General features: G+C 41.8%; 1 protein-coding gene across 4 annotated transcripts in view; it reads left to right on the top strand.

Annotated features, from left to right (window-relative positions):
* The first annotated feature begins 11,880 nt into the window (after positions 1-11,880).
* The window catches only part of LOC138000750 (uncharacterized), a 10,285-nt gene continuing 7,165 nt past the window's right edge, over positions 11,881-15,000 (top strand). For 2 of the 4 annotated variants that reach the window (XM_068847383.1, XM_068847381.1), the window contains exon 1: positions 11,881-12,057. In XM_068847383.1, coding sequence (XP_068703484.1) covers positions 11,974-12,057 — 84 coding nt within the window. In that variant the 5' untranslated portion in view covers positions 11,881-11,973. The remainder of the gene's footprint in view (positions 12,058-15,000) is intronic. The other 2 variants (XM_068847382.1, XM_068847380.1) reach the window with 2 other exon arrangements.

Here is a 15,000-nt window from a genome sequence, read left to right as displayed (position 1 = left end):
TGGCAATTTAAAAACTTGAATTCTCTTGAGTTTCGAAGGAAATGATTCCTTGGTTGTCGTGTGTTTGCCAGAGTTGTTCGAAAATATCCCTACTGTTTGTTTTGGTTTTGTGGTTTTGCAGTTACTAGTCACGCGTGACTGACTCTCGAATACGTTTGAATTTTTAACGCATGCTCAACACGAAATGTCGAGCCGGCAGAGTTTACTTTCCTCTTCCCGACTTATCGAGGAACATTGAAAGAGACTCTGCTCGCAGGGTAGTAGGAGAAACAAAGAAACTATTTCTAAAAGAACCACTCAGATGTTATTTGTGGTCAACGGTGGGGTGGGGAATTTTAGTGGCAAGAGAAGGACCAATGTTAGTAAAGAATTCATTAAACGTAACAGCAATTAACTTATTGATAGTGTTATCTCTAGATCTGTTGTCCTTCGTGGCAATAGGTCCATAACTAGAATGTTAAGAAGAAATAACGGGTTTGATTAAGGACCAGGTTTGCTTTAGTGAGGAACATATAGAAAACAATTTTCTCCTACATTGTTTAATTAGATAGTTATATTTGTTACGGAATTTGGTTTATTTAGCTTTGTTTGCTGATGTAGGATTTTTACAATAGAGCGTAATTCCTACGACAGGAGTTTTGGAGCCCTGAGGTAAACCAAGGTTTGACTTGTGAACTTTCTTTAACAGATTGGATAAAGAGAGTCCATAAAGAGAGTCCATAAGAGAATTGTACAATTCATTTGGAGAGGAGGATTGTAAGAAAATCCCAGTTAATAGAACGAAGATGGAAACGGAAACGAATTATGAGCAGTTATTAGACGTTTATGGTAAACTGAAGGTTTAGTTGTAGGTTTAAGGGAACAATTAGTGATCTGAAATATAGCTGACCTCTCAAGTCTCACCACAGGCAGCCCAAGCTCAGTATACGATTTATAGACTTTGTTTGGGAAAACATCCTTTGAGCTTATAAATGCTAAAATAAGCTGTAAATGTAGAAATAAAGTTCGCTTACCTCTACATACGGTTGTCCTCGTCTTCTCTGAGTTTGTGGCTTTCGGATTTTTGCGATGTCTAACGGCATCGCAAAAATTCGAAAGCCACAAACCCGTCTGAAAACGGACACAAGTTTGCCCTCCGATTGCACGGCATGTACTAAAACCAGGAACACCGGAACACTCCAGAACACCGGAACACCCCGGAACACAGGAACACTCCGGAACACCCTGGAAGTAACCAAAAACCCTCAATTTGGCTAACCCTAGGTCTAGCTACATACATACATACATACATACATACGTTTATTTCACGTCCCCAAGGGGTTTTCAGTGAAATACAAATACAACAATGAAATACAATAAAATAATTCTATATTAATAAAATTTAAAATGCGCTAAGAAAAACAAATGCCATACTAATGCGGTATTGGATAAATTCAGCTAGCTATCCATTAAGAGTCTTTTCCTTATCAAGGTTTTAAACTGAGCTAACGATTGACTTAACTTAATTACTTGAGGTAGAGCGTTCCAAAGAGATACCATACGATAGTAAAATGATCTTTGGCCAGTTGCGGTTTTAAATAACGGTATATTTAACAGCTGTGAGTTTCTAGTTTTGCGTGTTGATATTGATGAACGTTTAATGAACTGATCAGATAGATACCCCGGAACAAGGCCATTCATGCATTTAAATTCCATAATTGAATCGCGATAATACATGTGTTGTTTCACGGGGAGCCAGTTGAGTTGTTTGAGAATGGGAGTAACATGATCGTATTTCTTTGACCCACTAACAATTCTACAGGCAAAATTCTGAACAGCTTGGAGTTTAGCAATGTTAGATTGTGAAGTATTGCTCCAGACTGAAGAGCAATAAAAAAGTTTACTAAAAACTAACGCATTGATAATAATAATTAAAGTGCGTTTGTCAAAACAATGTTTAACACGATTTATCTGGCCTAGTCGCGACATACAAGAAGCGACAGTTGCAGTGACATGATCGTCAAAAGTTAAACTTGTGTCCAATATAACACCAAGGTCTCTGGCAGCCTCCACTGGAGCAAGCTGTTTTCCAAGGAACGAAAGCTTGAAGTTGCGGGTTGTGGCGGTCCCATGCTTACTGCCACAAACTAGGAGCTTCGTCTTGTCAGGGTTTAGCAGTAACTGGTTATCGAAACACCAGTTACGTACTCTTGTAAGATCTTGATTTATTTCTGCGACTATACGTGATTGATCTTGAAGCCGGAAAGACAGCAAGAGCTTAGTGTCGTCCACGTAACACTGGACAGAACAATGTTGTGGAACTGATGGCAAATCATTCATATAAATGTTAAAGAGGAGTGGCCCTAAAATACTCCCCTGAGGCACTCCACTGGCCACGTGTAGGCGTTCCGATGATGCTGTCCCAATCGTGACAACCTGATAGCGAGCGGTTAGATAACTACGAAACCACTGCAAAGCTAAAGGCGAGGCACCGATGTCCTGCAGCTTGACAAGAAGCAAGTTGTGATCTATACTGTCAAAGGCCTTGCTCATGTCAAGCAGAATTACCGCCGTCAAGTGCTTTTTATCAATCGCACTCAATATCATGTCGGTGGTCTGAATCACAGAGGTTTCGGTGGAGTGTTTCTCTTTGTTACCACTTTGTTTGGTAGATAAGCGGCCTTTAGAAGTTAGGTATTCCATAAGCTGATTGTGAGCCACTCTCTCGCATACTTTTGATAGAATAGGTAGAAGTGATATAGGTCTGTTATTATTGGCTATTTCGTGATCACCTTCCTTGGGTATTGGTTTCACCTCGGCAATTTTCCACACATTTGGGAAGCAAGCAGTAAAAAGTGAGGTGTTGATTATTGAAGTAAGAGGGTACGAAATGGCTTGAAGGCAGTCCCTAATTATCCGTACAGGTATCTTATCGATCCCAGGGGCTTTGTTTGGGGCCATGTTCTTAATAATGGCATTTAACAGGGGTAAAAGAAAATTGTTCGGATGTCGGGTAAATTCTTGCTTGAAAGGAATTTCGGCCTAATGTGTAGTTGCATTCAGCTGTGGCTGCCATCTCTTTTATCTTTTTAATCGTGTTTTCGCCGACACTTGAGAAGAATTGATTAAATTCATTAGCCACGCCTTTATGATCTTTACTGTAGCTTCTCTGAGCAGTTGACTTCTTTGGTATGCACGAACGGATCGATTTCCATATGCAGCTTGTATTGTTTTTGTTATTTTGAATTTGCTGATTTACATATTCTCTTTCTGCAAGCCGAATTTCTCTTTTTACCTCGCGGCAGCAGATCTTGTATTGCAGCCAGGCATAGGAGTTTTTGCTTTTCTTAGCAATTTTCTTCCAATTATCTCTTATTCTCATAAGTTCACGGATTTCCTCGGTGACATAAGGGTTTGGACGCCCACGTATTTTCATCATTTTGATCGGTGCATGTTTATCTAGGATATCGTTGAATAAAAAGTTAAAAGCATATAGTTTGTCCTCTGCATCATCAAAAATATCCAGCAAGGACCACGGGACTTCAGACATATCTTTATAAAACCGATCAGCTGCATAACCCTTAAAACTTCTCCCAGTCATATATGTTAATTTACGGCGTTCCTTCTTTATGCGAAGAACAACATAGGGAAGATCATGGTCGCTTATTGAGCTTGGCATAACATTAGTTTCAATAACTTGCTGAGGGTTTGAGATTATGATCACATCAATCAATGACTCGGTAGTTTTAGTTACGCGAGTAGGTCTCGAGACTAATTGGGATAAATTGAAGCTGTTACAGAAATTTGTCAAAGCGATGGCTCCTCTGCAATCCGGCTTAAGCATATCGCAGTTTCCGTCCCCGAGTATATATATCGGCTTATTTCGCAAGGAAGCAGTGATCAAACTTGGAGTTAAATAAGTGTCAAAACAAGTTAGCGGAGCTAAGAGCTAAGCCCAGTTAAGTTGGTTTTTAGGCCTAGGGTTGGCCAAATTGAGGGCTTACCCTAACTTCCAGGGTGTTCCGGAGTGTTCCGGTGTGCTAACCCGAGGCCTAAAAACCAACTTAAGGCCTAGCTAGGCCTAGGGTTAGCCAAATTGAGGGTTTTGGGTTTCTTCCAGGGTGTTCCGGAGTGTTCCGGTGTTCCTGCTTTTAGTACATGCCCAATTGCACAGAAAAAAAGAGGACAACTGTATGTAGAGGTAAGCGAACTATATTTCTACATTTACAGCTTATTTTAGCATTTATAAGCTCAAAGTATGTTTTCCCATAGAAAGTCGATAAATCGTATACCGAGCTTGGGCTGCCTGTGGTCTCGCGATTTTGTCTAGTCTCCATCGCAGCCGTTTTTTGGATGTCACGAGAGTCGCGTGACGCCCCAATAACGGCTGCCGAGGAGACTAGATTTTGTCGTGCGATTCACGGTTTTCAGTTCAGTCTCACAGTCTCACGACGAGACAGACAAATTTCACGATAAATAGAGGTGCAAGCTGAAAGAATAAATTTTGTTGTATAATTTCATTTTTGGCTTGCTTAGGTGAGTTTCTTGCGCCAATTCTGTGCAAATCCATAGTTAAACTTAACAAACCAAGCTGTTCAGTTCCTCATCCGTTTGTTCCCTGGAAACAGTCCATGACAGGCTGTCGTCCATGACCATATGTAGAACACCTGTTCCAAATTATCACCCTAAAATTGGTGGCACCTGAGAATTTAGTCTCCAGCCTTGGGATTTTATTATAACCGTTGACACCACGAAATTGAGAAATGGCTCAAATCACGTCGGATCTGGAAAATAACCACACAGGAAGGAAGCTATCCACGACAGCAATAAGGTTAGGCTTTTTAATTAAGGTGTTTTTCATATAATTATTTTCTTAAGCTTTTTATCGAGATTCTCATACAAATCCATATATTTTTGTCGGCCATGCTTACACTGAGCTTGGGGCACCTGTGGATTTTCAAGCTTCGCTCATGTTTTTGTTATTGCCAGATGATCCGGACACCGCTCATGTATCACTGGAATTTGATAACCGTCATCAAAATCAAATTAACCAATCAAAAAGCACATATTAATAATTTTGTCTCTCTTGGGGGAATTTGCGCTTTTTGATTGGTTAATTTGATTTTGATGACGGTTATCAAATCCAATGATGCATGAGCGGTGTCCGGATCATCTGGCAATAACAAAAACCTGAGCGAAGCTTGAAAATGGAGGATTTTGAGGTTGCAGAGCCATGTAAATGCGATGATTTTTGGCACGATGTTGGCAAAATTATCGACTTTCTACGTGTTCAAGGCTGGGAGGCGAGCGACCTTTGGAAGTGGGAGAAATTCGGCTTAATTCTGGAGGCACTCCGCCGCGAGCGGTCTTGGAAGTCGCACGCCTTGTCTATTTATATTGTATGTGGCGACGCGTGGGATCTGAAGAGGAAATCGAAGCGTCCCAAAAACCCATCAAATCACTGAGGACAACGCAGAAAATAGTAGGTGAGTGAACTTTATTTATCTGGCATTTTCCTCGATCAGTTGAATCGGCCTTTACAACTGTCTCAAAATAACCTGTTGGTTGTAGGGTTGTCTGCCTGTGATTAGGCGTGCGATTGTTAGAGCCTTGCCTCACCTCACATTTCCAACAAAAGGGTCTCCACGTTGCAAGGACTCTGATGGATGTTAAAGAGGACACAGAGGTCTCTTTACGTGTTTTCACCTCACATTTCCAACAAAAGGGTCTCCACGTTGCAAGGACTCTGATGGATGTTAAAGAGGACACAGAGGTCTCTTTACGTGTTTTCAATGTTTCTATCGACGTTTACCACTTGGCTGCTGAAACTGTGGTTGCCCTGGCTAAGCCAGTTATTGATGTCACTTTACTGGAGCTGTATGAGGAAAATCACGAGAGTGTTGTGGGCCAAGCCAGAGCAATAAATCGGCATGTATAACACGAAAAAGTTGAAAGGACTCCACCAGAATCCCTACAGGAACTTCTTGGAAGGAGCACTGAGCACTTGGCTGACAGAGAAACTGAGACACTGCACCAACATGTGTTCTCCCTTTCCGACGGGAACTGGGGAACTACACATATGGTCCAGCACAGAATTGAAACAGGCAGTGTGCCGCCAATCCGGCGCACCTCTTCATGGAAACAAGATGAAATCGAACGACAAGTAACTGATCTCTTGCAGGAAGGGAAGGTGAAAGAGTCATCAAGCCCTTCCGTGGTCCTCCCCAGTTGTACTCGTGACTAAAAAGGGCGCTAGCCAGAGGTTTTGTATCGACTACAGCCGGTTGAACGCAGCAATAGTAAAGGATGCCTTTCCCATACCACGAGTTGATGATTCGCTCGCTGCTTTAATTGGCTCGAGATGGTTTTCCACGTTAGATCTTGCCTCCGGATACTGGCATGTTGCAATCGACGCAAACGCCCAACAAAAGGGGCATTTGTAACTCCAAGCGGCTTACACAAATGGAACGTGATGCCATTCGGGCTTTGTATCGCGCCAAGAACATTTGCCAGATTGATGGAACTGGTCTTGAAGGGTCTACATTGAAAATCTGTTTGATTCACTTTGATGATGTGATTGCCGTGGGGCGCACATTCGAGGAGGAGTTAGAACGGCTGAAACAAGTGTTTGAGAAGCTGACCCGGGCGAGACTAAAGCTTAAGCCAAAAAAGTGTTTCTCTTCCAGTGTTTCTCTGGTCACAGAAGAAGGCATCGGCTCAGACCCTGGAAAGGTCGAACAAGTTCGCAAATGGCCCATTCCAGAAAACAGCAGGGAAGTCAAAAGCTTCCTTGGACTTGCTTCTTATTACGGTCGGTTTGTCTCTGATTTCTCAACCATAGTTCAACCGCTGTACAAGCTAACAGAAACAATGACAGAATTTGTTTGGACAGGGCAATGTCAGCTGGCTTTCAACAGCCTGAAGAGTTTGCTTACGTCCTCTGGAGTCCTGGCCTACCCGACCAGAGAGGGTAAGTTTGTGCTAGACACTGACGCATCAGACCATGGAATTGCTGCAGTGTTATCACAGTTTCAAGACCGTGGCTGGATGGAAAGACCTATTGCATTTGCAAGTCGAGCATTGTCCAAGTCTGAAAGGAACTATTGTGTGACTCGTCGTGAGTTTTTGGCGCTTGTAGAGTTTGTCAAGCAACATCGGAATTACCTGCAGGTACAAGATTCTGCATTCGAACTGAGCATTTCCTCTTGCGCTCTGTCAGTAAAGCTAAGGACCCAGAAGCACAACTGGCACGTCGGATTGAATTCTAGGTTTAGTACGTTTGAGTTTGAGATCCAGTATCCGCCGGGACAACGACACCAGAATGCTGATGCACTTTCCGGGCGACCCTTCGTTGTCCGTTGTAGGTGGTGTAAGAGTTGGAAATTTCAGAAAAAAAATGTCTTTTGTTCATGTGGGTGTCCAGACTGCAATGCATGTCCCTAACCCGGACAATGGGCAACCAGCGGAATGTAAACGACCTGTTCGAGAGCGTTGTGCCACGGTACAGTTTGGAACCAACATGAACTTCCCACTTCTTGAGGGAGCAGAAGGAAGCAGATTCTGATCTTAAGTCATCATAGGATGGAAGGAAGCCAGTGAAAGGAAGCCATTGTGGGAGGATGTGTCGCCTCAGAGTCGTGCTGTAAATAGGTTGTGGTCACAATGGGACCGTCTGCCTTTTAGAAACCGTGTGATTTGTCGCAAATGGAAAAATGACATAGGTGAGATCAGAGGAACATCCAGACTGTTCATTCTCATGCAGACTGCCTTTGACGCTCACCATAGCCACACAACTGCGAGTCATCGTGGTGTGCGAAAGACCATAAGCGCTCTTCAGTCTCGTTATTATTGGCCAGGACTTACATCAGCAGTTCATGGATTGGTCGCCAGTTGCCATGTTTGTGGATAAAAGAAAACGTGGGGAAGGAGGCGTCGCGCTCCCTTGCAACAGTATGTGGTAGGAGCTCCCGTGCATGGAACGGATTGCGATTGACATTCTTGGTCCACTGCCAGACACTCCACGGAAGAACAAGTTTATACTGGTGGTTGGTGATTACTTCACCAAATGGACTGTGAGCTACCCAATACCAAACCAGGAGGCCACTACTGTTGCTGAGAAGTTGGTGAGCGAGTTCATTTGTCGCTTTGGCGTACCCCGTGAATTTCGTAGCGACCACGGAACTAACTTCAAGGGTCTTTGCTGAAATTTGCAAGCGACATCGAGAAAACTCGCACAACTCCAATGCACCCCCAGTCCGATGGACAGGTGGAACGCTTCAATAGGACCCTCGTTGAAATGTTGCGTGGGAAGATCAGGGAAGATCAGAAGGACTGGGATCTTCTGCTACCAGCGTGCATGATGGCCTATCGAGGTGCTGTTCATGAGTCGACAGAGGTTTCGCCTAATCTCTTAATGCTGGGTAGAGAACTGGAAGTTCCTTTGGATGCCATAACCGAGGCACCTCCCGATGCACCACCACTCAAGACGGATTACACCCAAGCTGTTCAAAAGAGATTGGCCAGTGCTCATGATTTGGCTAGACGACACTTGAGCAAGGCAGCCATGCCCCAGAAACGGAGCTATGACAAACGCCTTGCTATTAGACCATTTGTTATAGGTGATTCTGTTTGGCTGCACGATGTTTGGAAAAAGAAAGGGAAAAATCCCAAACTTGACTGCCCTTGGGAGGGTAATATATTGGTAATATCAGTGTTGTCTGATGTAGTGAACCGAATCCAGAAGAGCAGGAAGGCCAAGCCGAAGGTTGTTCATTCAGACCAATTAAAGCCTTACCTGGAACCTCCGCCGGAGAGATGGATTCCAAGAAGGCAGACGAAGTTATCGAATCCAAGAGAAGAGGAGAGAGAGGCATCAGATGTAGATTCTCCAGTGTTTGTTGAAGACGGACAGTCAGCTTCTGTTAATGAGAGAGAGAGTTGAGCTTGTCGAGACAGAATCAACGGTGGGAGAAGAGGGTGATGCTACTCCTGGATCCTGGATCCTGGATCCTGGATCCTGATGAAGTGAGGGAACCAGAACCTCACGCGGAATTGGCAACTTCTAGTGCGGATCACAATAACCCAGAAGATTTCAGGCGTCAAACAGTGGAGTTGACTGTCCAAGTCGTACCTGAAGCAGATTCCAGTGTTCGTGGGAGATCATCCAGGAAGCCAAAGCCACCAAGTCGCTACGGAACTTGGGTGGATGATTAATCTGATTGGCCGGTAATGCTTGGGGACTGATGGACATTAACGAACAGGCGAGGCAACTACACAAGTTTACAGGTTTAATTGTCGCGTGTTTCCTGAGAACTGTGGACATTGCCATGTTAATTTACGAACCGTCGTTAGAGAATCAGTCAGTTGTGTCAATTTGAAGTTGTTTTAAGTTTACTCGGAAGTAATTTGCACAGTTGACCAGCACTGGGACAGTGCTCATAAAGGGGTGGGGGAGGGGTAGTGTAGCGTAGGCGATCGTTGTAGGTACCCCCCTTAGTAACAATTGTAGTCACGTGACGATGGTGCAATAACAGTGTGCCGAGTGTTGTGTTAACTGTTGATCGGTGCTTAAAGAAACCAATATGTTTTATTGTGGATTTTTGGCGTTACAGCATTTACTAGTAACCACATGTCATCTCAGGGCCCGGCTATAAGACATCTACCATAGTACTCTTATGATATACGGTACCAAAACAATATCGTGTATTATTAGAGCTACATATTACGCAAGACAACTTGAATCTCCTGAAAAACAAAATGCTGCTCAGTTGACAATTATGGAATAAAGCGCGGTGTTACATGTACTGCACTGCAACATGTACGCAATGCGCGTCTATTTTTTTTGTCCGACTGATCCCGAAATGCACTCCATCGACTCCAAAACGTTTTCAATTGAGGTAAGTTCTCACTGAGTTCTTTGGAGTATATTTGGAGGCAGCAGATCTTGAATCCAAAAGCAACCGAATAGAACTTAGTGCTAACTAAATCGGGGAATCAGCCGATTAGACATTGTTTACGGAAGCGCTGACTGATGGTTTAGTGACACAGTTCTTACAAAATGATAGTTGAGTAGCTGCTGCTGGAAAACTAGAATTTCTCAAAGTCCATTTTCCTCGGAGATATTAGCATATTTTATTGGCATCTTAAATATTCTAGTTTAAATAAAGGTCATTGAACTGTACGTTGATAGGCTTTTGTACATTATGCTGGCATTTTTTCGAGCACTTTTGTAAGGCAAAAGCATTAAGTATTATTCGAGTATTTTAGTGGCATTTCCCAAAAAACATTTTTTTCCAGAGAAAATGAAGTAAAAATACTTTTTAGTACAAAATCGGCAAGAACAATTCTTAGAAGATTACATTGAAACATTACGCCATACAACAACAAATTAGGGAATTTAAGAATTGATGACGGCTACGACTACGACAACGCCACAAAGCAATAATATCATTGGTTATATGAGCATAAATAATCGTGCTGCAGGTGTAGCACGGATTTTAGCAAGTATGTTAGCGGTCCTCTGCATAACGACGACGTGAAATCACCAAATTTGTTTTGACGACAACGTGAGCATATATATTTTAACTCTGAAAACGCTCGTACCAATTTATTTTTTGGATACTTCGCCCACAATGTAGGACGTGAAAGAGACTGAATAATCGCGAAAGACTTATGATAAAGGAGAGTTATATTTTGAGGTGACGTTTTCGTCGACCGTCGCCGAATTGTGACACCACAGGTAACCCAGGCTCACTGTGTGCGTCACGCAGGTATTAAAATATAGAGAACATATGAGGCGAAGTTTAGGTCTGAAAATTTGCTAGAAAATGGTAATAAAAATCGATAAAACTTACCATGTGGTGAGCTGTTGTTGTCTTTAATACGTACACGAAGTTTCGGGGAAAATGGTCCCCGTTCACCTTCCTTCATAATATAGTGACAAGGTAGGAGACGGAAGCCAGCGTCGGGACTCCGATCGACCCAAAACAAGCACGATTTTTTCCGCGAAAATCAAATCCAGTCGCTAAATAAACACGCCAGGTTCGTGGAATAGGAATTTCTCTAAACCATGAATCCACCGAAGCATCTCCAGGTAGCAACGCGGAGCCACCAGACTCCGTAAAACTTGTAAGTTAACCTGCTAAAATGGCGGCCAGAAAGCGTGGTACTCACGAAGTGCCCAATTCAAAATGGCACTGAACTCTGGACGCCTGGTGACGAGTATAATAAGTCTCCCTCGAGGGAGGGGAGTCCCAAATTGCTAAAAGCAAAACTCACTGAGCAATTTGGGACTCCCCTCCCTCGAGGGAGACTTATTATACTCGTCACCAGGCGTCCAGAGTTCAGCGCCATTTTGAATTGGGCACTTCGTGAGTACCACGCTTTCTGGCCGCCATTTTAGCAGGTTAACTTACAAGTTTTACGGAGTCTGGTGGCTCCGCGTTGCTACCTGGAGATGCTTCAGTGGATTCATGGTTTAGAGAAATTCCTATTCCACGAACCTGGCGTGTTTATTTAGCGACTGGATTTGATTTTCGTGGAAAAAATCGTGCTTGTTTTGGGTCGATCGGAGTCCCGACGCTGGCTTCCGTCTCCTACCTTGTCACTACATTATGAAGGAAGGTGAACGGGGGCCATTTTCCCCGAAACTTTGTGTACGTATTAAAGACAACAACAGCTCACCACATGGTAAGTTTTATCGATTTTTATTACCATTTTCTAGCAAATTTTCAGACCTAAACTTCGCCTCATATGTTCTCTATATTTTAATACCTACGTGACGCACACAGTGAGCCTGGGTTACCTGTGGTGACACCCGAAAATGGCCCGTTAAGTTTCGGGACTTTCGAGAAACGGGCCCCAGGTTTCGCGCGCTCTATCTCACGTGACTTTGTAGTGACGTAGACTAATGACGAAATGGGACTACACTAAACACTTACCCATTCACTTATCCCCGGGTGGCTCTCCCCGGCTCAGGAAGTTGCTGCCATTAAAATGTCCTATTTTGGGAAGAAATTAGTTAAATGGAAGGAAAAAGAAAAGGCACCGAAGACAAAATGGCCAGAGCTTGTAGGAAAGGTAACTTTACCTCCGTGTAGCGATGGAGATACATACCCGCTAAAGCTATTCATCATCGTCATTGTTATGACAGCTTTGAATATTTTGAAATGAAATTCGTATACCAGCCTATATATAAGACCTTAAGTAAGCTGTAAGTTATCTTAACAAGAATCGTGTTCCTTTCACCATTTCGGTACTAATCTTTTCCACAAAGTCCACGTAACAAGAGTTTACCTGTCTACTTGCTGTTTGCGCTAGCTCTAACAAGCGTAATGCCACGAAAGAGCGATCAATTGAAAGGGAAGTACAGCCTAGAAAAAGTTCCTCTTAATCGAAAGTTCTTTACCTGCGTTGTCATACTTGATCTCTCATTTGGGCTTAATGGGTTTAAATACAGTAGTATAGCCAACAATAACATTTCAAAAATTGAAACCTGCCATCTTTGTTTTTGTGTATGCAAACGAGGATGTGACGTAGCAATCGGGATGACTACAAGGAAAACATAGGCGAGGAGAGCCATACTTTGTAGACTTAAATCTTAATCCAGAGGGTAAATTGTATGGATATTTATATTTAAGGTACTGACCTCCAGAAATAACTATATACATGTAGAGTTTAAAATACCTGCTACTTTTAACTTAACCCAGGACAGTGCTGCAACATTATTCAACTCACTTCCAGCTACGACAAAATCATTTGAAGATGCTAAGCCTTTTCTCAAGTCAAACATATAAATTTCTTAGAAATCCTGCACAAACAAGTGAATTTCTAACAGTATAATTTAAAGTGCTTCATGAATTATTATCATTCTTCTTATTATTGATATTATCCCTTTTTAGGCAATTATCAGGTGAAGGGCCATAATATTATATGTGGAAATTTTGATATTGAATGGTTATTATTTATTAAGCCTTTCACCATTTGACAAGTACAGTAAGATTGTCTGGTGTTAGACAATAAAATCTCAAGTGAAGATATGATCTGCGCAGTTACATGTAGCTTCACTTGCTTTCATATCTGTAGTTCAATATAATATGATTTATTATATACTCAACAAATATCTTGTTTCTGATTGGCCAATGCATAAATAGTTAATAGAGTGCAATCCAGGTTATAGAGTGCAATACGGAAGTTGCTATGGAAACACCGGGAAGCGCTAAATTTGAACACCAAAGTGAAAAAAAATGGCTGACAGTCGGTTTGCTTTGTCAAACCAAAACATCATTGAGCAACTTAGAGAAAATGTGAAAAAACAAAAACATGTTGAAAGCTACACAGACCTGGTTGAATGTCTGGCAAACATGGGCAACTGAAAGAAAACTAAACCCAAAACTGGAAGAATACGACCACGAACAAAGTAGCACGTTTGAGTAATTTTGTTGAGAATATAATAAATAAAAAATCATATGAATCTGCTCGTGCATTTCGTGATTTATGGTCACTCGTGATGTTTTGAAAGTTCTCAAATTGCACTCACCTATGGCTCGTGCAATTTTGAGAACTTTCAAAACATCACTTGTGCCCATAAATCACAAAATGCACTCGCGTTCATACCATTTCCTACACTTATTTTATATATCATTTGTTCATAGAATAAACTCTGTAAGTGTCACTGTAAGGTGCCAAAGGGTTACATTGCATACATGTAGTTTACATGAGCTAACTTGGCCAATTTGCAGCGCAGACCATTGAAACTTGGTAGTCTAAGAGTTCTACAGGAAACACACCTATGGCTATAAAAAATTCTGTTCCCATGGCAACTCACTCTTTTCCAGTCCCCACCCACTTGATTTCAATATGTTTAATAGTGATTTTCAGCTTGAAAAATGTTAATTAATTAAACAAGGCCACAAACTTGAGCTAACATATTTATATGCTTGCTGGATCATGCATATGAAGTGCTGTTAGCAAAATACCAAAATGGAATGTCAAAGGTGGCCAGGAGAACTTTTAATATGGGGGAGGTCTGGAACCCAGTATGATGCCATGGTAACAGAACTGTTAAGCTAATATTGTGGAGAACATTTAGTAGAATCTTACTGCAAAAAATCAAATATTTCTGATATAAATTGGCTGAGATATCTCTTTTCATGATATTTGAACAAAATTTGGTTGAGTGTATTACTTGGCTAATTTGCACAGTTTAAAAACTCGAATATCTCTGGAACGAAAAGAGATATTTGAAAAAAAGTAAACAGCATTTTTCTTTTCATGCAGACTACTTGTTTATGTTTCAAAATGGCTTAGATAGGAAAGATGCGATTTTCGTCAAAGTACCCCTTTAACATCTAGTTTCACTCAAAGATTGTCCCCTTTAACCCTCTCTCCCCTAAATTAATTAATGGACAACTGTAGATTTTCTTCTGTTCAATGCCAGATAATTTTACGTGATAACAGGGACCTCCTTAGAGGCAAAAGAGCTAACAACATCTTCTTCAACTCAAAAACCTAAATGTACTGTATCCTTTAGCCACTTCCCCGGCCTAATTTGTAAAACAGACGATTGTAGATCTTGCTCTGTCTAATGTCAAATGATTTTATCTGTCAATGGAGAATTCCTAAGGGGTCAAAAGGTTAGTGTCAGTAGACATGGGCGGCATGTCCAAAACTATAAAAAATTGCTGAAATGGTGGATAGTCAATGCTATTACGGTAGCTGGATTAATCCTTATCAAGGCAGTAGATAACTCAATTAATTTTGACATCACTTACCCACTGGATAGTATTAATTAGTATAGGTAATCACATGATTTCGAGTGCAATTTGGAATAAATAAGCACGAGTAAATTTTTCAAAGGCCAACAAAAGTGCACGAGCCCGTAGGGCGAGTGCACTTTGTGGCCTTTGAAAAATTTACAAGTGCTTATTTATTCCAAATTGCACGAGAAAAATCATGTGATTACTTATTAATAATATACACGAAAAACATAACTACAACAAAAAAATTTTGACAGGGCGCGCT

The sequence above is a fragment of the Montipora foliosa genome, chromosome 4, assembly GCF_036669935.1.
Source record: "Montipora foliosa isolate CH-2021 chromosome 4, ASM3666993v2, whole genome shotgun sequence".
Classification (NCBI taxonomy): domain Eukaryota; kingdom Metazoa; phylum Cnidaria; class Anthozoa; order Scleractinia; family Acroporidae; genus Montipora; species Montipora foliosa.
Note: the sequence above shows the minus strand (reverse complement) of the source record. Positions and strands in the feature narration are given on the sequence as shown.